The sequence below is a fragment of the Rana temporaria genome, chromosome 3, assembly GCF_905171775.1.
Source record: "Rana temporaria chromosome 3, aRanTem1.1, whole genome shotgun sequence".
NCBI classification, from domain to species: domain Eukaryota; kingdom Metazoa; phylum Chordata; class Amphibia; order Anura; family Ranidae; genus Rana; species Rana temporaria.
In genome coordinates this window covers 333610527-333636951 of record NC_053491.1, presented here as the reverse complement: position 1 = coordinate 333636951, position 26425 = coordinate 333610527, and the positions used below count along the sequence as shown (strand labels likewise).

Below are 26425 nucleotides of genomic sequence, written 5' to 3'. Positions count from 1 at the left end.
CGCCAGGAGATCTACGTCTGGCGTGCCCCATCTTTGGCAAAGGAGCTGAAACACCTCCGGGTGCAGAGACCATTCTCCTTGGTCCAGCACCTGGCGACTCAGGTAGTCCACCTGCCAGTTTTCCACACCTGGAATGTATACGGCTGACAGGGCCGGTACGCTCCTTTCTGCCCATCTTAGGCTGTGAGCGACTTCTGACGCTGCAGCCGAGCTTCTTGTTGCTCCTTGATGGTTGACATATGCCACCGCCGTCGCGTTGTCCGACTGGATCCTGACTGGATGCCCTCGTAGCCTCTGAGACCATGTGGAGAGGCACAGCCTGATCGCCCGAAGTTCCAGGACATTGATTGGCAAATGGGAATCCTCTGGAGACCAGCGACCCTGGGTCAACTGAACCCCCCAGACTCTCCCCCCCCCCCCCCCCCCCAAGGCTGACATCCGTTGTGATGACTACCCAGTGATAAGGAAGGAATGACTTCCCGGACAGAAGTGCCAGTGAGGTCAGCCACCAAACTAGGGAAGGTCCTGACCAGGTGGCTCACCCTGATTTGATAATCTAGGGATGATGGGCACTTGTCCCATCTGGACAGAATTTCTTTCTGTAGCACTTGCGTGTGAGATTGCGCATATGGTACCGCCTCGAAAGAGGCCACGATGAGGCCCAGGACTCGCATACAAAAGCGGAGTGACGACCAATTCTGGGATGTCGACTGCCGCACCACAGCCCGAAGGGTCTGCCACTTTTCTACAGGGAAGAAAACCTTTGCCTCTGAGGAGTCCAGAATCAATCCCAGATATACTAGGCATTCAGTCCGTCCCTTACTGACTTCTGAATGTTAAGTAGCCACCCAAATTGTCTGAGGGTCTGACAGGTTATAGACACGCTCACCTCTATTTCTGAGGCTGAAGCAGCCCTCAGAAGCAGGTCGCCCAAGTAGCCCACGATAGCGATGTCACGTTGTCTTAGTAGGGCGAGAATTGGGGCAAGCACCTTGGTGAACACCCTTGGTGACGATGCCAGGCCAAAGGGGAGAGCCACAAATTGATAGTGGTCTTCCCCGACCGCAAAAGTCTCTGATGCTTTGTGTATATGGGGACATGTAAATGGGGACATGTAAATAGGCATCCCTGATGTCCAAGGATGCCAGAGAGTCCCCCGGCTGGAGGGCAGTGACGACAGAGCGAACCGACTCCATCCGGAATCCTTGTACCTTCACGAAGCAATTGAGGGCCCTCATGTCCAGAATTGGGCGAACGTCCTCCTTCTTTGGTACTATGAACAGATTGGAGTAAAACCCCTGAAACCGATCCTGTACCCCGCGTTTCAGCAGGTCTTGAACTTCCCCGAATAGGGCTTCCCGATTAATCCGTTGTAGCTGGCGGTTGGAGGGAAAAAAATCTGTTTGGTGGGCAAGATAGAAGTTTTATCTTGTACCCTGAAGACACTACTTTGCAAACCAACCAGTCGGGGGACCTGGGATGTCCACCAGGTCGCGAATTCGCAAAGACATCCCCCCACCTGAAAGATGGGTGGGGGCAAACCTTCATGCGGACGTAGCTTTGTCTGCAAGTTTGTTGGGTTTGGGAAACCAGGGACGTCTCAGTCCCTGAGCAGGCGCTTTATCAGCCTGTGGTCTTTTACCCGCCGTACGAAAAATACGCTTGTGAGCGGTAAAGAAGGGCCCTTGCCTACGGCGTGGCTCCTTCCCCTTTTGGACTGTGGGAGCCATGTGCTCTTACCTCCTGTAGCATCTTTAATAATGTCATCCAGGGAAGTTCCAAAAAGTCTGTCGCCCTTAAAGGGCAAGTCCATCAGGGCTTTCTTGGAAGATTGGTTGATGGACCAAATCAAAGTAGACGGCGTAACGCCACCGCCTGACCTGAAGCTCTGGCCAACAGAGGAATAGTGTCCAGGGCTGATTCACAAATTAATTTTAGGCCTTGTACTAGTAGGTTAGCTAGGGCTACTTCGTTCGAGGAAGCCCGACGCTTGTAACCCATTGAGCAGCATCTTTGCCCCTTCCGTGAGTGTCTGAGACTCCAGGGCCCCAACTATGGTTGGGCATACCGTCAACACACTACCATGTACAGGTTGCGGGTGATCGCCTCAGCCTTCTCGTCCGCAGGGTCTTTGAAGGCGGGAGCCCCCTCCACTGGTATGGTGGAGCTTGTTGATCTGGACACAGGAGGGTCCACTATCGGGGGCGAGGTCCATCTTTTCAAGAAACTCTCTTCAAGAGGGTTCTTGGTCTGCAACTTCAGATACCTCAGGGCCAGGGTCATGAGCGCAAGCGGGATCCGGCAACGCATCCGAGTTGTCCCCAGCAGATGGCGGGGGCGCTTTCTAGCCCCCATTCTCCCACGCGCTGCTTCCACCTAGGCTACGAAGGTATCTAGGATTGCTGCATAGCGTCCACCGATAAATCGGGTGCAGGGGCATCAATTGCCAGGAGGAGGGGGGAGGGGTATAATGCCCTTTACTCACCTCTCCAAGGATGCCCAGCTCTGTCGTCTTGCTAAAGCAAGGTAGTAGCTACTTACCCTTTCTGTGGGTTTATGCTGGAAGCATCCTGAACAGCACATCTACCGCATGGTAACGGAGGTGACTGTCGGCCAGGCTACTGCGACTCGGCCCTGCAGACCGGTCCTTATGCAAGTCCTGGAGCGTATAGCTCACCGGCCACCCGTAGAGCGACGGGCATGTCGTGGACGACCCAGCGCGCAGCTATGGTTGGCACATGCTCGATGGCCGAAACTGGGAAGAATACCAGGATCTGGGATCCAGCCTGTCGCCCAGTAGGCAGTTGATCGAAGATCCACCACTCCTGGCTGCAGCAGAGACGAGGGGTTCCCCCCAGAGGACTCACCACCCAGGAACTGTAGCAGATGGTTTAGCTAGCAGAGCGGCTGCCTGCAGAGTGTGTCTGTCGATCTGTGCACTCCAACGCTGGGATTGAAGGCTGTTTGTGGGGCTGCGACTTTTGTCAGTCTTTCAGACTGCTCAGTCGCAGCGTGTATCTGTTTATCTGTCGTTTTAAAAATGGTCTGATCCATGGTACAATGGCCGCTGATCTGACACTAGAGGCCAACAGGGCAGAAAAACCATGGCGCAGTAGAGTAATGCAGCAGTCAGTACACATCAGCAGAAATCGGCAGAAGAATGTGGCTACAAGAAGATGGCCGCCAGTGAGGAAAAAAAATACAGCATGGACACACCAAACATGGCCGCCGACAGCATGGAGCAGGACACACAGGTAAGCAGAATCTATTATGCAGCTTTATACACCGATTTAGTGACTTATGGTTCCCCAAGTGAAGCTCCCCAGAGGAACCCCTGTCCAGCAGCTAGCTCAGAGAGCCTAAGAAGGGGGAGAGGAGAAGGGGGATAAGGCCCTTTACTCACCTCTCCAAGGATGCCCAGCTCTGTCTTTTTTGCTAAAGCAAGGTAGTAGCTACTTACCCTTCCCTGTGGGTTTATGCTGGAAGCATCCTGGACAGCACATCTACCGCATGGTAATGGAGGTGGCTGTTGGCCAGGCTACTGCGACTCGGCCGAGCATATATCCATGATGTGAAACATGTTAGCTTTTTTTGTCCATGTCCACTTTCTACCATTGATTGCAGTGTTGCATGAATTTTTGGATGTTATACAGCTTTGGATTTTATCCTTTGTTCATTTTGTTTCAATAAATCGCCTATCAGAGTGCGGCAGTCCAGGAACATTTCTTTTTTCCATAGACCAGTCCGATGCAAGCCCTGGAGCGTATAGCTCACCGGCCACCCTTAGAGCGACGGCATGTTGTGGGCGACCCAGCGCGTAGCTATGGTCGGCACATGCTCGATGGTCGAAACTGGGAAGAATACAAGGATCTGGGATCCAGCCTGTCGCCAGTCGGCAGTTGATCGAAGGAAAAAAAAAAAAAAAAAACTTACATAAATAAATAAAAAAATCCAAAAAATGAATCCAAACTAAAAGCCTCCAAGCCCTGGGCCTGAAGGGAGCAATGTCTTCTAGACTAGGCAGAAAAAAACTGAACTGCTTGGTGCAGGCTGAGAGGATATAGTCAGTAAGACCGCACCCTGGGCGGGGCGGTTCAGCTTTGAAGTTAACACTTTCTGCCTAGTCACTCCTAAAGATAGGCCATTTCCCACTAGATTAAGGCTGTGTCCATCAATGAACGAAAGAAAAAAAAAATAAACCTGCAGATACAAAATGCAAACACCTAGAACTGCTTGCATATACCTGCCGAAACCTACTAAAAACTGCCATTACAGCCAAATACCCAGGCTATTCTTGTTGGGCAGTGAGGCAATTCATCATAATGATGGCCAACAGGAATGCGTGGGAATAAACGCATAGCCTCCAGCATTGCACAGTTTACCTTTCATTTTTCAGAAAATGTTATACAAAATGTCATGAGTGAAATTATAACATAGTTTTATTCATAGCAGCAATGTTGCAATGCAGTGGCTCATGCCACCTTCTGCACTAAAAAGTAGTAAATACATGCAGTATTTTTTTTTCCCAACACACATCACAGCAATGCTGTGGTGTGAATGGCCACTAGACATTTTGCCTTGTCTGTGTGTTGGAGCCGTGTTGAAAATCGACAGTGTAGCCCCAAGGCATCTGGTGCGAACAGGCCCCTAAAAATTCTGCGGCTATACAATTTTTTTTTTTAAAAAGCAAACGCAAGCAGAGCACAATAGAATTTATTGATCATTGTGTATAAACAAAAGCCAGAAGAGTCACATGACTGTCTCGCTTCCAATCATGGATCCGTATTATGCAGATAAACCTCCTTAGAACATCAGGAGGGTTAAAACACACTTCAGCCCATATTTAAAAAAAGAAGAAAATTTCTCCTGCAGCCAATAAAGACCTTAGATGACTCTGGGTGAGTAGACTTGCTGTCCACCCTGAAATATCAGTTTTGTGTGGAGTATAAGTGTTACCATCTGAATTTCCAGTATTTAAAATAAATAATTAAAATAAATAAAAATTCTCTACTTACCTACTGCTGATGGAGATTGTTCTGGAAGAGCCATTGGCAGAACTGGTACTATATCAGGCTGGACTTTGTTTTTAGCCTCCTTTTTCTTACTTTTTCCAGCAACCGAATCCAACTTGTTTGTGGTTTTTGAGTTTTTTTTCCTTTTCTTCGGAGTGGTTACAACAGGAAAAAAAGCTTTGAGGAGAGTCTTGAAAATGAAATAAAAGCCCAGTTCAGCTACATGTACTCACTAAACACCGCTTTGTGAATATACATAACAGAATTGGGAAGGAAATTAACATGTTCTCATTGAATTTAATGATACCTGAGAATCTTTTGGCTTGCTGCCACCTGATGGTGTTGAAGGAACTGCTGGCCTAATCTTTTTTACATCTATTAAAAAAATAGAAAGAAATGTATGACATTGTATCAAATGCTAAAACCACTTTAAGAAATAAAATGAGTGCAAAATGTTTTTCTTACCAGCGCTTGACATTTTGCCAACACTTCTTTCAACTGACTTGTTGCTAGATGCGAGATTTCCAGGGGCAGCACCTTTATCCTGCAATAAAAACATTTTAGTTCTCTCCATGGCCTGCTCTCCACACTTAGTCAATCTGTTGGCTCAAAGATTCATTTTTTAAGAAAATCTAGGCCCATTTTGGATTTTTTTCTAGGCATAGTAAAATGTGTGATTAAAACACATTTGGACAGTAACAATGGCAAAAGGTTCACCTCCTAAAAACAAAAAGAAAGCTGCGAGTATAAAAATGCAGGCACATTGAGAACGTATCTGGAACATCCATCATTGCCCTTTGCCAGGGCTAAACGCAAAGTGGTTTTGAATTGGCAAAGCCTAAGACTTTCAGGTAGTGATTGATCATACTTGTTCCCATCTGCCATACACATTTTTATTTGCATTGTAATCGGTTCAGCATAGGGCTATAACCCAACAGGAATGTATAGGGGCAGGTAAAACACTGACACTACCACAATTGGTGGAGCTTTCCCTGTTGAGATCAGCTTGGTATTCAAGCATAGTACAGAGAAGTTGCAGGGGGATGAGCAGGGGTGCTTGCTATTGATACCTGCTAGAAGCTTTCATTATGCCAGGATTGAGAACCAGTGGCTGTAAAATGTGTATTGCCAATAGGGGTGGAGCAACTCTTGGTGTCCAACCTCTGCCTGCCAAGACCTATACATTAAAGTTGTGGTAAACCCTTTACAACCACTTTTTACTACAGGTAAGTCTATAAGGCTTACCTGTAGCTACCCCAGATCTCTCCTAAACCTGCACTGTTCAGGAGATATCCCCTGTATCAGGGTGTGCCAACGGCATCGGCACATGCACACTGAAGCAACGGCACGTTTGTGCCGTTGCTTCAGCTTGTGTGCTACTGAAAAGCAGCAATATCACCAGCTTAGTCCTGATGACCAACCTGAACCATGCAGAACAGAGGAGGTGTCTAACACTCATGTGAAGGGAAAAGGGAATAGCCGCTCCAGGTGGGAACCCAGATGAATATCCTCCGCTCCAGACAACTCAGGTGCAGGCAATGCACTTAGCAAAGCAGTAACAAAAATTGTCTCTGGACAGCCGCACTCTGAACAAACTGTAGCCTTTATTAAAAGAAGGACAGCACTACAAGTCACAGCAAAATAAAATAAAACCCAACTGCTGACGATTTAATAAGATTTATTAATGGATTGTTTAGTTTGTGTGCATAGAGAGTATAAAGACTATCCAACTAAAGCGGTATAAAATACACCATGTAAACAGGTAAGAAACCTATAGAAACTTTGCAAATAGTCCTCTGTGGGGCTCTGAGCCCAAGACACCAACACAAAGTGCCAGCCCTTATCTCAGAGCAACTGTGTAAAAGTTAACGTACCTGAACAGGCCTGTCCTCCTCACTGTCTGAAGAAGCCGTGTCAGAGCTGACATTAGATTTAGTCACAACTGTGCTCTTAGCTGGTGACTTAAGTTTTGTAAGACTGGCTGCTGGCATGGGCGTAGGAACCGGAGGGGACGGGGGGGACGCATCCCCCCCAGGAAATAATGCGGGGGGGACAGGTATGGTAAAATCCCCCCCGGGTTAGGAGGACTTGGAGCCAGGGCCGGTACATTGAAGGCAGGGGCGGAGAAGGAGAGTGACCTGGGCGCTACCATTTTGTATAGGAGGGGGCGCAGTTCTGACACACAGGCAGCCAAGGTACACTTGTGTCTGTGTGTCATAGACTAGTCAGCGCGGGCGGCGGCAGCGGCAGTGGTGGCAGTGCACTGTACAAATTGTGTGCCTCCTGCAACTGGGACCGTCCCCTCCTGGCTTTTCTGTTTGTTTACTCCCCCTATGGAGTAAGTAAGTTGGTCCATTCCATCAGCGTGAGCCGTGTGACGTCACGGCCGGGGGCGCAGGGAGCTGTGTCGGCGCTGCTGAGCTTGTAACTGCAAGGACTAGACACGAGGAGCCAGAAGGAGCCTGCCTGCCTACAGTCACAGTGCCTAGGAACCAGCAGTGTGCTACTGCAAAGAAGAAGACTACTGAGTCTGTACTAAAAAGTAAGCAGAACAGAACATGTGAGAGAAAATAATTATGGCTGTATTGGGGGGGGGTGGGGGGAAATTGTGGCTGACTGAGGTGACCAGCACAAAAAAATGTTTTTGAGCCATGCTTGCCTAGTTGCCTTCTCTGATTAGCGAGAAAAAAAAAACATCAATTGCAGCCTCACTATGCCACCAAACGCAGCCACTGTGCCATCACATGCAGCCACTATGCCAACACACGCAGCCACTGTGCCATCAATTGTCGCCACTGTGCCCATCACACGCAGGGACTGTGCCCATCACACACAGCCACTCTGGCCATCACACGCAGCCACTGTTCCCATTACACGCAGCCACTGTGCCCATCACACGCAGCCACTGTTCCCATTACACGCAGCCACTGTGCCCATCACACGCAGCCACTGTTCCCATTACACGCAGCCACTGTGCCCATCACATGCAGCCACTATGCCACCAAACGCAGCCACTGTGCCATCACATGCAGCCACTGTGCCAACACACGCAGCCACTGTGCCATCAATTGTCGCCACTGTGCCCATCACACGCAGCCACTGTGCCCATCACACGCAGCCACTGTGCCCATCACACGCAGCCACTGTGCCCATCACACGCAGCCACTGTGCCATCACATGCAGCCACTGTGCCATCAAACACAGCCACTGTGCCATCAAACACAGCCACTGTGCCATCAATTGTCGCCACTGTGCCCATAAAACGCAGCCACTGTGCCCATCAAACGCAGCCAAATTGCTGTCCCCCCCAGATTTGTAAGGGTTCCTACACCCATGGCTGCTGGTTCAGGTTTCTTCTGTGTTTTTCCAAAACTTGAGGTTAACTTTTCATAAACCAAAAAAACAAAGTAAGAGTATGAGTTACCTCTAAACAGTACAAGGGACATAAACGTACAGTTATTGTGATGTATCCCTTGTGCTCATTGTTCTAGAACTCTTCCTCCGTCCTACCCACTCAACCCTGCTGCCATAATCTTTCAGTGAGGTGGGGGATAACACAAATAAAGAGCTGTCAAGAACTCTCTGGCTCAACTATGCCCACCCTTTTTGCCAGATCTGCCAATCATAGAAGCTTTGGTACACCCACTGACTAAATTATGTTCCTTGAGCCGATTAGATTTTTGATTTTAGCTTAAGTTGGGCTTTAAAGTCCAATTCAATTCCAGTACTTACTCATCCAATTATAACCCAATACACCATACGTAATGCCCTAAAAATGCAATTTTGCCCCTTAATAAGTCTGAAAAATAAGCTGATGACTTCAAAAGAGAAAATGATAGACATGGAAGCCGAGAGATTTTCCCTTAGGCCTTCATGAAGCACAAAAAAAAGATTTGACGAATTGCAGCAGTAGACACAAATCACGTCAAAAGCGTGAAGAGCCTTGTCCTCCGGCATTAGCAGCTTAGGACAGAAAAATGGAAACACAATGCCCTGGTTGAGATAGAAGGTAAAAAAAAATGACAGCGGAGTCTATAGACACACCTTGTCACGATGGAGGTACCACAAACAATTCCTTACAGGAAAGAGTGGCCATTTCTAGACCTCCAAGTAATGGCAACCAGAAAAATAACCTTTGGTGTCAGAAGGATTTAGGGAATATCATGGAAGGGTTCAACTGGAGAGTCCTGCAATTTGGAAGTGCCAAGTTGAGGTCCCACAGAATCAAAAGGAGCCTGACCAGTTGAACAAAACACGTGACAACCTGCAGAAAGGCATACACCAAGGAATGTGAAGCAATCATTGGCTTCTAAAAAAACAAGCAAAAAAAAAAACAAAAAACACAACAGCTAGGGTCAAATTTGACACCTGATTGTACTTAAAGCCGGTCCCAAATTAACTTAGATTGGGAGGAAAGCCAGGATGTAATCCTAAACTTACGAGGATGAAACTCCCTGGCCTCACAACCAGCAAAATAAGATACTATCAAAAAAACTGAAGCCTTGCCTAACAGGGAGAGGTTATTCCTGATAGGGAATGCTCTGTGTGTCCCAGATATATTCCTTTCCTACTCGGCGAAAAAGCTGCCTCTTGCAATTCAGAGTATTATGCTGGCAGAGCCGAGTATCAGCCACACCCCTTCATTACAACTATCCTCCCACAGACTTGTACTGTAGCGAAAGGGGGGGGGGGGGGGGTTGTCTGACCAGGTCTGTTATTTCACTGTCCAGTCACATAATGGGTAAAGGACAGCCTTTCCTGCCAGGCAGAGCGGTGTGACAAAAAAGTTCAGCTGTAAGTCTGTATATTTTACAATATAAAATAATACAGTAGAAAGAACTAACTTCCCATTGCTTGTCTTGAATAGCTGCAATGTGTCATAAGTGGAGAGACCTTACAAGGTATGTTTATATATTTAACATCCGTCTTATTTAAAAAGCTAAAAAGGGTCAATTTACTAATTTTCCTTACCTTTTTCACAGGTTCCTTTTCATCAGAGTCACTCTCCTCTGAACTGCTCTCTTGCTTCTTGTGTAGCACTGCGGGACTCTGTGTTGTAGTCTTCCTAACAGTAGGCTGTGCTGCTGGTTTTGGAGTAGCTGCAGTCGGCTAGAGAGGAAAAACAACTATGACTGCAGGAATAAACTTAAAAAGGGGTTGTAAACCCTCGTTTTTTCACCTTAATGCATTCCATCATCTGGGACAGAGTCCGGCATAGATGTTTTTAGATTATGTGAGCAGACTGCAGCTCCTCTTTAAGCAAGAGGCGGTGTGGTGTGACAGAGCTGTGAAAAATACTAAATAGGCCTTGCAGGTAAATCAACTACCTTATATGTATTTTATATATGTGCATTTAGTATTTTGTCCGGGGTGGGTGGGGGATGTTGAATGTCTGTGCGTCTTATAGAGCGAATATTGACCAGCAGAGCCGCTAATAGGGGGATCGTTTCGGTGACAGAACGATGCCCTATGTATCTCTCTGCCCCAACTAAATCCTGTTTCTCCCCTGCCTTCCACGGCTATAGGGAGAGAAACGAAAGGCATTGTTCTTTAATGAACATTGGCATTTAATGTAAATTGTGTGGGCATTGTTATGTAATGAGGTCGACTGCCGTGATTCATATGCAAATCATGCCCCGTCCTATGCATACTGCATAAACCTAGATGATGTAAACAGCATACAGGTGAGCACAAGGTGCGTGAAGGTGAGCAGAGAAGGTGTGCAGATTTGAATGGGAAGGAATGGTTGGATTGCAGATGTTGGTGGAGTAGGCATTTGGGGGACAGAGGTTAGCAGATGATGAGTTAGTGGGGCAGAGTTGTATTGAGAAGGAGATAAGAATGCAGAGATTAGTAGAGAGATGGGGGGGGGGGGGGGTACTGTAAATACACCTGTTATATGGCTAGTCAGTGTAAATGTCTCAATTACATTGTAAATACGCCTGTTGTGGTCAGTGTAAATGTCCCAGTTAGATTGGTGATCAGTGTAGGGTGCCTCCTTACATTGGTTGTCAGTGTAGAAATATTATTTGGTTATATTTTATTAAATATTTTAGTCCACCATTTGGTTCAGATTTTTTTCATATTTTCCTCCTCTAAAACCTAGGTGCGTCTTATGGAGCGAAAAAAAAAAAAAACCCAAGATAAAATTTACACCTATTCCTTACCTTTTTCACAGGTTCCTCTTCATCAGAGTCACTCTCCTCTGAACTGCTCTCTTGCTTCTTCTGTAGCACTGCAGGACTCTGTGTTGTAGTCTTCCCAACACTAGGCTGTGCTGCAGGTTTTGGAGTAGCTGGAGGAGGCTAGAGAGGATAAAAGAACAGACCTATAACCTTAAGATTTTGCAATTCTTGGGCTGTAATGCAATAGTGTCTTAGTCATCCATGCTAGAATTTGGTATTGTATTAAAATACATCATTCTTGTGAAATACATTAAGTTTCTTTCAGTGACCATCAAAAATCTAGTTGCCTTGCCATCCTTCGGGTTCTCTAGCTCCAATATTTAGTAAGTCACAGACCAGGAGTTTCTGCTTCCTTTGCCTTGTACATGGCCAGGTGACTCAAATACTTAAAGCGGAGCTCCACCCTAAAGTGGAACTCACGCTGATCGGAACCCCCCCCCCCTCTCCGGTGTCACATTCGACACCTTTCAGGGGGGAGGGGGGTGCATATACCTGTCTAAAGACAGGTATTTGCACCCACTTCCGGCCACACAGTCTCGGGTTTTCTGCGGGCAGTTTTCTCCTTCCGTCCTCCCCCCCGTTGTGCTCTGGGAACACTCGGCTCCCAGAGCACAGCGGGAGCCAATCAGCGCCGCAGCACAACTCGCGCATGCGCCGTAGGGAACCGGGTAGTGAAGCCAGAGAGCTTCACTTCCTGGTTCCCTCACTGAGGATGGCGGGGGGAGCAGCAGAGAGACGAGCGATCGCTCATCCTCTGCTGCGGACGGCGCTGGACTCCAGGACAGGCAAGTGTCCTAATATTAAAAGTCAGCAGCTGCAGTATTTGTAGCTGCTGGCTTTTAATATTTTTTTTTACTGGCACATCCGCTTTAAATGATGTAAACCCGAATTTTTTATTTTATTTTTTTTATGTCACAATGTACAGTATAAGATTTCCTATCATCTGTCCCTAATCTTGCCACACAGAGTTAATCCAGCTCTGAGCAATCCTCTTTTGTTCAGTGAAATAAAATGGACAGAGAAAAACCTTAGTCCGTTTCGCCCCCTTGCTGTGAGTGACAGGTTATTTACATATCTCATGCACTAGCCTGAGACAGAGGCACATCCTGTGTAAAAAGTTCCTCTCTTTTTTTATCTGGATGTTTCTCATCAAGGGGTGTGATCCACAGATCAGGGTGACGAGGAAATGTATGCTGTCGTGAACAGCCAGCAGAATATACATAGACAAGTTATTAGGGGGGACATGTATCTAGTGAGAGCTGGACAGAGTAGAAGATCCAGTGATCTTATTGTTATAGTGCAGTGTGTGTGTGTGTGTGTGTGTGTGTGTGTGTGTGTGTGTGTGTGTGTGTGTGTGTGTGTGTGTGTGTGTGTGTGTGCGCGTGCCTTAGGTCACCTGATCACAGTTGCAACATTCTTTTCCATCACCAAAATCTGTTTTGTGGGGGAGGGGTAGATTTCTCACTTTTTATAATTGCACCCAGTAAGGCTGAATGAGCTTAGGGCTGGTTCACATTAGTGCGCTGTGCAAAATCGCATGTGATTCGCACCGCACTGCAAATCACATGCTATGTCCATGCAGTTCGATTTCAGAAATAGAGATAGTATATGTCTGATATCGCACCGCATTCAGACCAAGCTCGCACAGGACCCTTTTTTTTGGCCCGCACCAGAATCGCATGGGTGTTCACACCTATGTGATCCGATTCAAATTATGTGAAATAACCTCTTAGCATAGGGATTGTGTAGGCAACAAGCAACAGATTATATATAGAAGAAATATAAAATTTGGAGGTCTTGAATTCTGGCATTGTATCATTTGTTTCATATCATTTTCATGGTTTTAGGTCTTTACTATATACTGGTATGTATTCTCTTTTTTGTATTAATACATTTATATTTTTCCTATATATAATCTGTTGCTTGTTGCCTTCACAATCCCTATGCTAAGAGGTTATTTCACATAATTTGAACTTTCAAGGGATGATGGCAACTTCATGTTTTTATTCATGAGTTGATCTAATTTACAAATTTGCGATCCGAGTCATGTCCGAACTATCAGTTCGCAGTGTTATTTGCAAGCTGAAATGGGCGTGTCATTAACATTGTAAGACACTCCCCAGCAGTTCGCATATGGCAGTGTGAACTCCCGTGCGAGTCGGGTGCGATGTGGGAACCCGCAGTGGATTCGCAGGGTTCCCGCATCGCACCAGTGTGAACCGAGCCTCAAAAGCATACAGCCTACAAATGTCACCTGACTGCTCCCACCAAGGCTCGGTTCATAATGGTGCGATTTGGGAACCCTGCAAATCCACTGCGGGTTCCCACATCGCATCCGACTCGCACAGCAGTTCACACTGCCATATGCGAACTGCTGGGGAGTGTCATACAATGTTAACGACACCTACATTTCAGCTCGCATATTGCACTGCAAACTGACAGTTCGGACATGAATCGGATTGCATAGGTGTGATGCGATCCGATTCTGGTGCGGACCAAAAAAGGGTCCTGTGCGGGTTTGGTCCGAATGGTCCGGTTTGGTCCGAATGCGATTTCAGCCATACAGTTTGAATGGCTGAAATCGCATAGCACAGACATCGCATGTGATCTGAACAGCAATGCGGTGCGAATCACATGCGAGGTCTGGAATGGCACCGGTGTGAACTGGGCCCAAGTCCAATTTTTTACAATTTTATTTTTGTACTTTCTTTTCACAATGATGGGGGGGGGGGGGGGGGGTATATTTTTAAATATATTTTTTCACAGTGCTTTCGGGAAAGGGGGTGTGGGGGGCGGTGTCAGTGTTAGTCGTCTTGGGGCTCTGGACTGTGTTTGTATGGGGGGGGGGGGGGGTGGTGTGTTTTTTATTTTCAATTTCATTTTTTTACAATTTTATTTTGGATTTTTTTTTTTTTTTTTTAATCGGCCCTGTTGGGGGCTTTGGTGACCTGTCGGGTGTCCAATCCGAGACCCCTGACATCTCCCCTTTTGAGACAGAGAGAGACACAGAGGACAGATTCCCCAGTCCCTTTCTCTGCATTGAAAATGAATGAAGGGGAGACAGCACTATACAAGTACATGTACGAAATAAACAAATGTTGCTAAAGTCAGACTAACACCAAACACTGACTGGTTGCTATGGGTAACTGCACTTGTTTAAAATTCTACAAAAGCAAACCTAGAGGAAGGTAAAAGCATTATATAACCAAGAGAGTAACATTTCTTCAGGGTGTATAGTACCTTCTCCGCTGTATCCTCTTCACTGCTTGAAGACTCGCTGGAACTCTCCTCACCCGCCTGCAAGGGTGTTTTAGCCACACTGATACCAGTAGGCTTGCTTGGTAGAAGTTTAGGAGCTAGTGGAGTCCTAACCACCTTGTCGGACTGGTTTTCTTGTTTCATCTTTTTAGCAGTTGGACCTGGAGTAGTTACCTTCTGTACAGCAGTCTACAACACACAGAATTTACACAGAATTTGTCATCTCGGAGCAGCGCAAAGCAGAGGGCGGGGATCTACATTTCATACACTGCTCTCCTCGCCCACCCTTTTTCTCTTGGTGTCCTGTAAAAGCTGTCAGAAGTGACAGCTGCATATGTGTTACAGATAACAGAAGAAAAGGGCAATAAGGAGAAAATCGCACTCAGTTTTGGAAAGAGGCCTGCACAGTAATGTGCTTTGTTCACATTTTATGAAGAAAAAGAAAAAGAAAAAGGAAAAAGAAGAAGTCAATTGAAAGCTTTGTCATGAATAATGCAATTATTCTGTAAGGAAGTAGAGCAAAAAACGAATCCAGACTCTTCCTTTCACTATGAATGCACCACTGAACAAACTACCCCAAGGTGAAGTTCATTGTGGGTTAAAAAAGGGATTTTTAATACAGCTTACCTGTAAAATCCTTTTCTTGGAGTACATCACGGGACACAGAGCGGCATATTCATTACTATATGGGTTATATGGAGTACCTTCAGGTGTTGACACTGGCAATCTCAAACAGGAAATGCCCCTCCCTATATAACCCCCTCCCATAGGAGGAGTACCTCAGTTTTGTAGCAAGCAGTATGCCTCCCAAAATGGTCCCCAAAAAGAGGGGTGGGAGCTCTGTGTCCCGTGATGTACTCCAAGAAAAGGATTTTACAGGTAAGCTGTATTAAAAATCCCTTTTTCTTTATCGTACATCACGGGACACAGAGCAGCATATTCATTACTATGTGGGATGTCCCAAAGCAATGCTCACAATGAGGGGAGGGAGAACATCTCCAAGACAAAAGGATTTAATTTAGAGAAATACTCAAATCATAATAAATCCAACTTAGTTGAGAAAAATAATCTTAAATTTTAAATTTAACTCAAAAAAGAGGAGCCCCCGGAATCCGAGGGTCTCAAACTGCAGCCTGCAGCACTGCCTGCCCAAAGGCTGTATCAGTATTCCTTCTTACGTCCAACTGGTAGAATTTTGTAAACGTGTGGACAGAAGACCAGGTTGCCGCCTTGCAAACTTGAGCCATAGAGATCTGGTGATGTGCTGCCCAGGAGGCGCCCATGGCCCTAGTAGAATGAGCCTTTAATGATACTGGAGGAGGCAACCCTTTCAAGCCGTAGGCCTGAGTGATTAATTGCTTAATCCACCTAGAAATGGTGGATTTTGCAGCTGCCTGCCCCTTCTTGGGCCCATCCGGTAATATGAACAGCACATCTGTTTTCCGGATCTTCTTTGTAGCTTTAAGATAGGCCTTCATGGCCCTGACGATATCCAAGGTATGCAGCAACCCTTCCTTTCTGGAAGTAGGTTTAGGGAAGAAGGATGGTAATACCAAATCCTGGTTCAAATGAAAACTGGATATAACCTTCGGTAGGAAGGAAGGATGAGGGCGGAGAACGACCCTGTCCTTGTGAAAAATAAGATATGGTTCCTTACAGGATAAGGCCGCCAGTTCCGATACTCTTCTTGCGGAAACTATGGCGACCAAAAATACTAACTTCCTTGTCAGTAAAACCAAAGGAATTTCAGCCAACGGCTCAAACGGTTGTTTCTGTAAACTTGACAGAACAAGGTTTAAATCCCACGGGCAAAGCGGGGATTTAACTGGAGGTTTAATACGTAAGACCCCTTGAAGGAAGGTCTTAACCAGCGAGTGGGTGGCCAGCGGCCGCTGAAACCACACTGACAGAGCAGAAATCTGTCCTTTGATTGTGCTTAATGCCAATCCTTTATCCACTCCTAGCTGGAGAAAACTTAAAACTCTATCAATGGTGAATTTGCGAGAAAGCCATCGCTTGGACTCACACCAGCCTACATAGGCCTTCCAGACCCTGTAATAAATCACCCTAGAGACCGGTTTCCTGGCTCTGATTAGGGTAGAGATTACCTTCTGAGACAGACCTCTACCCCTGAGAATCAGGGATTCAGCTTCCAGGCCGTCAAATTTAGATGCCGTAAGGCAGGGTGGAGGATCGGACCTTGCGATAGCAGGTCTGGCCGTAGAGGAAGAGTCCAAGGGTCTCCCACTACCATCCTTAAGATTAGTGAGTACCATGCCCTTCTGGGCCATGCTGGAGCTACCAGGATGACTGGTATGTGCTCCACCCGGATCCTGCGCAGCAGGCGGGGTAGTAACTGGAGCGGGGGAAACGCATAAAGAAGTTTGAACTGATGCCAAGGGCAAACCAGAGCATCGGTTCCGCAGGCCATCAGATCCCTTGAGCGGGACATGAACCTGTCTAGCTTCTTGTTGAGTCTCGATGCCATGATATCCACGTCCGGCACTCCCCATTTTTGGCAGAGTGCTTGAAAGGTTTGTGGATGCAGAGACCATTCCCCCGGCAATAGAGTCTGGCGGCTTAATATTGCCGATATGCAGGGCACATGAGCCTCTGCCCCTAGGAGAATCAAGCTCACTTCTCTCTGAGCGGCCTGACTCCTGGTTCCCCCTTGGTGATCTATGTATGCCACTGCCGTGGCATTGTCTGATTGAACTCTCACCGGGAACCCCTGCAATTTCGACGTCCAAGCCCTGAGGGCTAGTCGAACCGCTCTGAGCTCCAAGATGTTGATGGGTAAAAGCTTCTCTGGCCTTGCCCAAATACCTTGGCGAGTGGAACCATCCACAATCGCTCCCCAGCCCGTCAGGCTGGCGTCTGTGGTCACTATCTTCCAAGCCACTGGGTTGAAAGACTTTCCCTTCAGTAGATTCTGAGGGTCTAACCACCAACACAGACTTTGCCGGACTCTTGATGAGAGTGGCAACGGGATATCCAAGGCCTGTGGCCTTCTGCTCCATGCTGACAGGATGGCTGCCTGCAGGATGCGAGTGTGGCTCTGGGCGTATGGCACCGCCTCGAATGTAGCCCCCATCTTGCCTAGTAGTCTCATACATAGGCGAATAGTCGGTTCTTTCTTGCTTAGAACCAGTAGGATTAATTCCTTGATGGCTTTGACCTTCCTCAGAGGTAGGAACACCCTTTGTTGTTCTGTGTCTAATCTCATGCCGAGATATTCCAACTGCCTTGTGGGCTGGAATGCTGACTTTTCTCGATTTAGGACCCAGCCGAACCTCTCGAGGTATTGGACCGTGAGGGCCACTGCTCGCTCCAAGCCGGGAGACGAGTGGTCTATGACTAGGAGGTCGTCCAGGTATGCTAGGATCGTGACCCCTTGGATCCTTAGCTTGGCTAGGATTGGAGCTAGAACCTTCGTAAACACCCGGGGGGCCGTAGCCTCCATTGGGTTGGAGTAGAAACCCAGCCCCTGTTCCAGGACTGGTACCTCTACTATTACTCCCTGGGAAAGTAGATGATCTAGAGCCGATCTTAATGCGGTTCCTTTCTCCAGATCGTTTGGAATCCTCGACTCCTGGAAATGAGGAGGAGGAAACCTTAGGAACTCTAGCTTGTAGCCTGTGGCCACGGAAGACCGTACCCACTCGTCGGGAATGCTGGCTTCCCAAATCTCCGAAAAGAGTCGCAGCCTTCCCCCCACCTTCGTGGGTGGGGGCGCCCCTTCATGAGGTAGACTTGGGGGCTGGTTTTGCTGGCTTGCGAAACCACTGCCTCTTGCCTCTAACAGCCTGTCCTTCTGATCTGCTGTTGAAGCCGAAGTTTGCTCTTGCAGGAGGCCGTCGATACTGCTTGGCATTAGAGGGCCCCTGCCCAGGGGAGGACTGTCGTTTAAACGCAGGCCCCTGAACCTTCTTCTTAGTTGGCAAGAGTGTACTCTTGCCGCTTGAAATGGTCTGAATGTATTTATCTAGGTCCTCTCCGAAGAGCCGTCCTCCATGGAAGGGGAACCCTACCAGGAGCTTCTTGCATGGGGGCTCAGCCTCCCAGCTTTTCAACCATAAGAGTCTTCTCATATGGATAAGGGATAACGATAAACGTGACGCTTGCTGGATGGAATCCTTGATTGCGTCTACCGTAAAACATATGGCCTTAGGGACATCCGAAAATTCTTCTGCCTGCTCGGCAGGAATAAGTTCAAGCATTTGCTTAAATTGATCTGATAAAGCTTGAGCGACTCCAATCGCAGCCACGGCTGGCTGTACTACTGCCCCTGCAGAAGTGAAGGAGTTCTTAAGTAGTGCTTCCAAGCGCTTATCAACTGGATCTTTGAAAACCTGTACGTTCTCTACAGGGCATGTTAACGATTTGTTAACACATGAGATGGCTGCGTCTACTGCAGGAGAAGCCCATCTCTTGGAAAACTTTTCTTCCATAGGATATAAGACAGAAAATTTCTTAGGTGGTAAGAACACCTTGTCTGGTTTGTTCCACTCTTGGAACAAGACTCCCTCCAATAGAGGATGGATCGGAAACACAGCACTGCTTTGAGGCGCCCTCAGTGAGCCCAAAGCTGAAATCGTCGATACCTGGAGATCTGGTACAGGCAGGTTGAATGCCTTATGGACCAAGTCCGTCAAGCCTTGAATCCACCAGCTCTCCCTCAGGGAGACTGCCCCAGACTCCTCTGTATCCGGATCTTCGATCCCTGAACCTACTTGGTCTTTGTCCAAGAGGTCGTCCAATTCCCCAGAGGAAAGGACCTCCTCTTCCGAGGGTCCGCGCACGGGTGACGGAGATCTATTCCGCTTACTACCCCGCATAGCTGCGGCTATCATTTCTCCCATGCTTCTCCGCATCTCATTTAAAGAGGTGAGCAACACCTCCTCCGAGACCATCTTAGGGTTGGGTTGACTCGCGTCAGCTCCAGCCCCAGATCCCGATGGCCCAAAGGCTCCCTGTGGGGAAAGCAGCGGCATAGCTCTGTCCGAGACCTCAGACTCTGTGGGGGAATCCCCACCTTTTGTACCCTCTGGCTTGTTCTTTGATGCCATGGTACAATACCGAGGCACACCTGCTACTTATTGGTACCTGGGACTTATAAATAGTTAAATGCCCAAACACCTGTTTGGGGAATAAAAAATGTTTCCTCTACCCTAGATGACACTTTTTTTTTTTTTTTTTTTTTTTTTCAATCTTAGGCAAGAAAAAACATTCTATCCCCCTGAGTAGTATTGCCAAAGAAAAGACTATGAGATGGAAAAGAAAAAACAGCCTATTCCTAGGCTAAACCACAATCTTCTGAAGACTGTAGTATTCTTTCTGGCCACTGTGTGTCCTCAGCGCCCCGTGCTTCACTCCAGTCCTTCCTCCCTCAAGCCAAAGTATTGAATGAGCTGTGGCACTAAGGAAGGGCCGCCCCTTCCTTAAACCACTGACCCGCCCTTCCCCCCCAGCTAAAACGGCGCCAAATGCGCCTATAACACGTGCACGCGCACCGCGCGCGCGCCCGCCGACGGGGGGGGGGGTTGGGAGGAAGGGCCTCTCTGTTCCTGCAGCCGCAGGCCTGGAACACACGAGGAGGTCAGCGTTTTTTGCCTGCCTTGCAGGCATGAGGAAGAGGACTGGATAGAGCATCGCCTGGAGGCTTGCAGGTAAGCATAGCTCTCTGACACACACATACATTTGTACACAAAAGGCCCCACTCACAGCTTTTCCAACACTACCAGGGAGGTCACTTTTTATGGGGAATGATAACATAGAGCCATCCTATCTTCATGATATGTGACTGGTTTGCCAGATGCAATGCATAACCTTAGGCATGTCCCCTGTGACCTCCCAGAAAAAAACTTGCTAAGAGCCAAGTTCCGCAAGTTTTTCCCCTTACTTACCTGCTCCATGCCGCAGGACTTTGCCAAGCAAGAGGCCCAATCTTCCCCCATCTCCGTGGGGATGTCTAGACCTTCAGGCCCTGGGAACCTTCTTCTTCCATGAAGGATCCACTGTCCTGGACCCATATAGCACCCTGGCAAACAGAAAACATTAGGCGCCCAAAGGTTTTCTAAGTTCTGGGCCCAGGGTCCAGCTCTCTTAAAAAGAAAGCATTATGGGCTATACCCCAAGGGTTTGGGGTCCGGTTACTGACCACTTTAGCGCTCAGGCTTTTTTGGACAGAACCGGTAGCTCACCTAATCCCAAGGATGCGGAGGCAAGCTAAACCATGACTAACACCTAAGACACTGGCGTAAAAACTGAGGTACTCCTCCTATGGGAGGGGGTTATATAGGGAGGGGCATTTCCTGTTTGAGATTGCCAGTGTCAACACCTGAAGGTACTCCATATAACCCACATAGTAATGAATATGCTGCTCTGTGTCCCGTGATGTACGATAAAGAAATACCCCCTGACTTTTTGTATCTTGTGAATGACAGTTGCAAGACTTCCCCTGCTATTCCTGACCTTGTCATCTACAATAGCCTGATACCAAGCTAAGGGAGCCTTGCTCCAAGATTATTTCTATGATGTTCAGGTTAAAAATACAACAAGGAACCATCTGGTAATAATGAATGAAGGTGGAAAACATCCGACTCTCGTACAAGTAATGCATTGATGATATTCTAATGTACCTTAACTACAGGTTCCGCTTCACTATCTGAAGACTCACTCGAGCTGTCGGTATCTACTTGTTTCGGCTTTTGTTGGCTACTGGCATTTGGTTTACCAGGCACCGGATTTGTCACATTGGGTGTCTTCAACTTTTCAGAGACTTTTGGTTGAGCTGCTTTCACAGCAGTAGGTACTGGTGTGTTAACCTATTTAACCAAGAATATAACAACTTTTAATGAACCTTAAAATCAAAACTGAAACTTAAAGGGTCACTAAAGGAAATTTGTTTTAGCTGAAATGACTGTTTACAGGGTATAGTATAGAGACATACAAGTTAAATCATTCCTTTTAAAAATGATTACAAATAGATAAAAATCAATCATATAATGTGCCTGCAGATTAGTTTCACTTTTAAACTGGTTTCATGTTCCTGTGAACTAGAGACACACAAAACAAAAACAAACAAATCCAAAGCAGTGTTTTGTTTTTAAAATGAATCTGATTGGTTCTGTTAAGTTTTAGACACACAGTAATGACAGCTTAGACCACCGTGAAAAGCTCCCAGTATGATGGTTATAAGGAAACGGACAACCAGGAAGTGTGGAGATCAGAGCAGTTTTACAGCAACTTCAAAGCAAAAACGACTAATGAGGACATGAAACCAGTACTGCAGTAAGGTAAAGGAAGCTATTTAGCCCAAAAAAAAAATTCCTTTAGTGATCCTTTAAATCCGATTTCCAGGAAAGTTTATGTACACTTTATCTAGATGGCCTATTCTGGCTTAACATTCTGCTTTCAAAACCTCACATCTTTAATATCTTACAAATACCTCTTAAAGCGTATGTATAATAAATTATATAAAAAAAATTCTCTCTCTCTCTCTCTCTCATCTTTGTGGCTGCAATTTGTGATGATATGGCTTATTTATTCCCAAATGTCCTTGTATTGCTGCAGCTAGCTTATCTCTATTCACTAAAGGGACAGGCAACTTTTTGTTCTGGGTCACAGTGTCCAAAGCAAGTCTCGCCATTTCCTCTTTAGGTTTGTGCAAGATGCAATTATGGTTTAGCTCTCAACAGCAGAGCACTAGACTGAGACCCATGAATTGAGATTTGCAATTCCTTCACAGGAAGTGTCGTTACTGACACTACAGACAGAGGGCATGCATTAACCTGTGCAGCACTGTGCACCACGCTTTGTGTTTGAATCCAAAACTGAAACTTGACACAGGAATGAAGAAAGAAGATTTAGGGCTCGTTCACACCATAAATGCATGAAAACCGATGGGAAAACCATGCAGATTTCACTTGCAGACACATTGGTTTACTTCAGTTTTAATGCACGTTTACATCAGTTTTCAATGTGTATGCAGAAAACTGCATACACATTGCAGATTCCTGAACAAATAAATCTGCATGTGTGGTGTGAAAAGGGCACAAAAACTGACATCTCTGCAAATGGCACTATGAAACTACATGAGCAATGCCCATCTTGATCCTATGCAGGTGAAAAGCACAAGACGCAGGTAGGGAGATTTAACCACTTGCCGACCGCCCACCATAGTTTTATGGTGGCAGGTCGGCTCGGCTGCACAAAAAAAAAAAAAATTAACGCATTGCGAGCCACCGAAGGGGGGGGGCGCGCCCCCTGCTCGCCCCTGGTGCCCGGCGAGCGTGAGCACCGCTGGGCACCCGCGATCGCTCGTTACAGAGCAATGTACAATGTATGAACAGCGATCTATCATTTCTCCTAGTCAGTCCCACCCCCCCCCCCTTCAGTTGGAACACAATGAGGGAACATAATTAACCCCTTGATCGCCCCCTAGTGTTAACCCCTTCTCTGCCAGTGACATTTTTACAGTAATCAATGCATTTTTATAGCACTGATCGCTATAAAAATGCCAATGGTCCCAAAAATGTGTCAAAAGTGTCTGCCATAAAGTCGCAGTACCGATAAAAATCGCAGATCGCTGCCATTAGCTAGTAAAAAAAAAAAAAAAGATTAATAAGAAAGCCATAAAACTATCCCCTATTTTGTAGACGCTAATTTTTTCGCAAACCAAACGCTTATTGCCATTTTTTTTTCAACGAAACATATGTAGAAAAATACGTATCGGCCTAAACCGAGGAAAAAAAAAAAGTTTCATATATTTTTTGGGGGATATTTATTATAGCAAAACATTTTTTTTTCAAAATTGTCGTACTATTTTTGTTTATAGCGCAAAAACTAATCGCAGAGGTGATCAAATACCACCGAAAGAAAGCTCTATTTGTGGGAAAAAAAGGACGTCGATTTTGTTTGGGAGCCACGTCGCACGACCTCGCAATTGTCAGTTAAAGCGACGCAGTGCTGAATCACAAAAAGTGGCCTGGTCATTGACCAGCAAAATGGTCCGGGGCTGAAGTGGTTAAAATGCCTTTAAAAGGTTGTAAACCTCCAAAGAAACCCCCCCCCCAAAAAAAACCCTGCAAGACAAAGGCATAATGAGCTAGTATGCATAGCATACTAGCTTATTATAAAATACTTAACTTAGAACGATGTCCTGAATCAGCGCCGGCACACTGCTGACAGGGTCGACATCTCTCCCGGAGTTACTTCTGTGTTCACAGGCTGCGATTGGCTGGAGCCATGAGGTCACGGGCTCAGGCTGCGATTGGCTGGAGCCATGAGGTCACGGGCTCAGGCTGCGATTGGCTGGAGCCATGAGGTCACGGGCTCAGGCTGCGATTGGCTGGAGCCATGAGGTCACGGGCTCAGGCTGCGATTGGCTGGAGCCATGAGGTCACGAGCGGGCCGTTGCTTCAGCCTATGACGTCGGCGGCAGCGTATATAGTAAATATCTCCTAAACGGTGCAAGTTTAGGAGCTATTTACAGTACCTACATGTAAGCCTCATTGTACAGAGCATTCAAGTATAACATATTTTACTGAACTTATAGGTCATCAAAGTGATATATGACTTGCTATGAACAGGACACAAACAAACAAACCTTTACAGCCGTCTCCTCTGAAGATTCACTATCCGAAGACTCGCTTGAGTTTTCTACAGGATCCTTCTTAAGTGTGGAGGGAACTTTAAACGGTGTTGTAGTCTTTGCTATTGCAGGATTTGAAGATGTGGAGGTTTTAGCCAGCGTGTCTGTAATCCTTCCACTCTTCGACTTTACAAAGCTTGGTGTAGGAGTCACAACCTATCATAAAACCAATCCCACGTTAAATTATTTTTAAACTATTACATCTAAACATAAAGCCCAAAGCAGTTCACAAAGTACCTGCTTTGTCTCCTCTTCATCACTCTCGGTATCACTACTCTCTGAGATGTCTGTCTCTTTTGCTACCAGATGAGTGCTCGCTGGCACAGCAGCTTTTCCCTTAGAGACAGTGGATTCATATGGAGTGGAAGTCAATAAGGGAGCAGACATTGGCTTCTTTTTCTGTTTTGCCTCAACTGACAACTCAAGCTTCTGAAAGAAATCAATTGCTACATTTTTAATTTCCACGAATGACACTTGGTGATGGTTAATAATTCCTGTCTCCTGTGTGTTGTACCTGTGCATCAGGCTGCTCTTCACCATCTGAAGATTCACTGCCATCAGGCGTTCCCTGGTCTACTTTTGCCAACTTTGTCCCTGGAACCGACTTGGTAGGACCGCCCGCTTTGTGTTTGGCCACAGCAGCTGGCTGTACTGTGACATTGGCCGCAGGTGGGGTAGCCTTCACGGATATTCTAGGTACCTGCAATAAAATGTATTTACGATATTGTTCTCTCTGTGGCACAGCAAAGAATCTTGGGTATACAGGTGAAGAACAAAGTTTTGACACGGTTACTGAAAATAAAGTTTGCAAATAACAAGATCACAGGAGTGTACAAGATCTACCCATCCTAGAAATAATCATATCCTCGCTGTTACATTGTGCTCAGGCCATGTAAAAAGGCATGGATTGGGCAACCTGCATAGTGCCTGATTGTTTGAAGGTATGCAGGGTGCTTATCCAGTAATGTAAACTGTAGCAAGACTGTTGGTCAAATATATTACTACTTCCTGGCTTTCACAACAGTGCATTAACATGCAAGGCAAAGCAACAGGGTAATTTTAACCGGTTCCCGACGATGTAAGTTGACAGAATGGCACGGCTGCGAAATGAGCGTACAGGTATGTCCTTTTTAATTTGCGAGTCGTGTGGTCTCGCACTCGCGACCCTGCCGTGAGCTCCGTGACCCGGTCACAGAGCTGAAGAACGGGGAGATATTTTGTAGACACTATAACTTTTGCGCAAACCAATCAATATTTTTGAAAAAATATGTACAAGAATAGGTATATTGGCCTAAACTGAGGGAAAACATTTTTTTATATATTTTTTTAGGGATATTTATTATAGCAAAAAGTAAATATTTAGCATTTTTTTCCAAAATTGTTGCATAGTGCAAAAAAACCCAGCAGAGGTGATCAAACAGCACAAAAAGAAAGCTCTATTTGTGGGGGGGACACCAATTTTGTTTGGGAGCCACATCGCACAATTGTCAGTTAAAGCGACGCAGTGCCGAATCGTAAAAAAGTGGCCTGGTCTTTAACCAGCCAAATGGTCCGGGGCTGAAGTGGTTAATTTGGACCTCTGTATCTGCTTTACCACTAGGCAGGCGCTGGAAACAAAAAAGATGTCCCTGTGTTAGCTCCAGGTCATAAAAATGGAGCTTGCATAGGACCTGCACATATTAAAGTACTGGGCGATTGAGCTTCCAATCACCAACCAGCAGTTTTGTCACACTGATAAAAAAGGAAAGTGCTGGGCATGTCGCCTTTCTTTCTGGGAAAAACAGTGTGGCAGGGGAGGGAATGGAATGCAAGTAAAAGACGGCTCTAAAGGCTGGTATTATATGAAACTGTTCCATTTATGCTATAACATGTATGTTCCATGATCTAGATGTATTCACTATGAACAAACTACTGAGTACCTGGGCTGGGGGAAGGTCTTCATTATCAGAGGACTCTGTACTTTCAGAGCTGTCTGCCATTGCCTGAGAAAAAGCGGTCATTTTGCTTGACACAAGGCTCTTCCCTTTTGATACAATAGCTGCTGGCTGTGCAGTGATCTTCGGTTGAGATGCAGATAGTTTTTCTTTCTGCGTTTCTAAAGTTTTGACTTCAGCCTGCCAATAAACATAAAAAAGTCAGGACAACAATAAAATATGAAGTTCATCATTTCCCATGCTTTGCATAAATATTCAACCCCCATGAATAGCTAGTTGCATGTTATGTAATGTTGCAACCTTCATTATATGCTCAGTTTATTGCTGTATGTAAATACATAAAACATTTCAAGTAAACCCAGTGGTCACAGCATAAACTTT

The 26425-nt window shown here is 46.3% G+C and overlaps 1 protein-coding gene across 7 annotated transcripts in view; it reads right to left on the bottom strand.

Moving 5' to 3' along the window:
• The window catches only part of LOC120932553 (nucleolar protein dao-5-like), a 79562-nt gene that overhangs the window by 21931 nt on the left and 31206 nt on the right, over window positions 1-26425 (bottom strand). For 4 of the 7 annotated variants that reach the window (XM_040345023.1, XM_040345026.1, XM_040345028.1 and 1 more), the window contains 13 exons: window positions 26030-26224; window positions 24625-24810; window positions 24348-24539; window positions 24066-24266; window positions 21097-21282; window positions 14438-14644; window positions 11180-11317; window positions 9984-10121; window positions 8357-8395; window positions 6887-7000; window positions 5478-5556; window positions 5320-5387; window positions 5016-5202 (listed from right to left, as the gene is read on the bottom strand). In XM_040345023.1, coding sequence (XP_040200957.1) covers window positions 5016-5202; window positions 5320-5387; window positions 5478-5556; window positions 6887-7000; window positions 8357-8395; window positions 9984-10121; window positions 11180-11317; window positions 14438-14644; window positions 21097-21282; window positions 24066-24266; window positions 24348-24539; window positions 24625-24810; window positions 26030-26224 — 1930 coding nt within the window. The remainder of the gene's footprint in view (window positions 1-5015; window positions 5203-5319; window positions 5388-5477; window positions 5557-6886; window positions 7001-8356; window positions 8396-9983; window positions 10122-11179; window positions 11318-14437; window positions 14645-21096; window positions 21283-24065; window positions 24267-24347; window positions 24540-24624; window positions 24811-26029; window positions 26225-26425) is intronic. The other 3 variants (XM_040345027.1, XM_040345030.1, XM_040345029.1) reach the window with 3 other exon arrangements.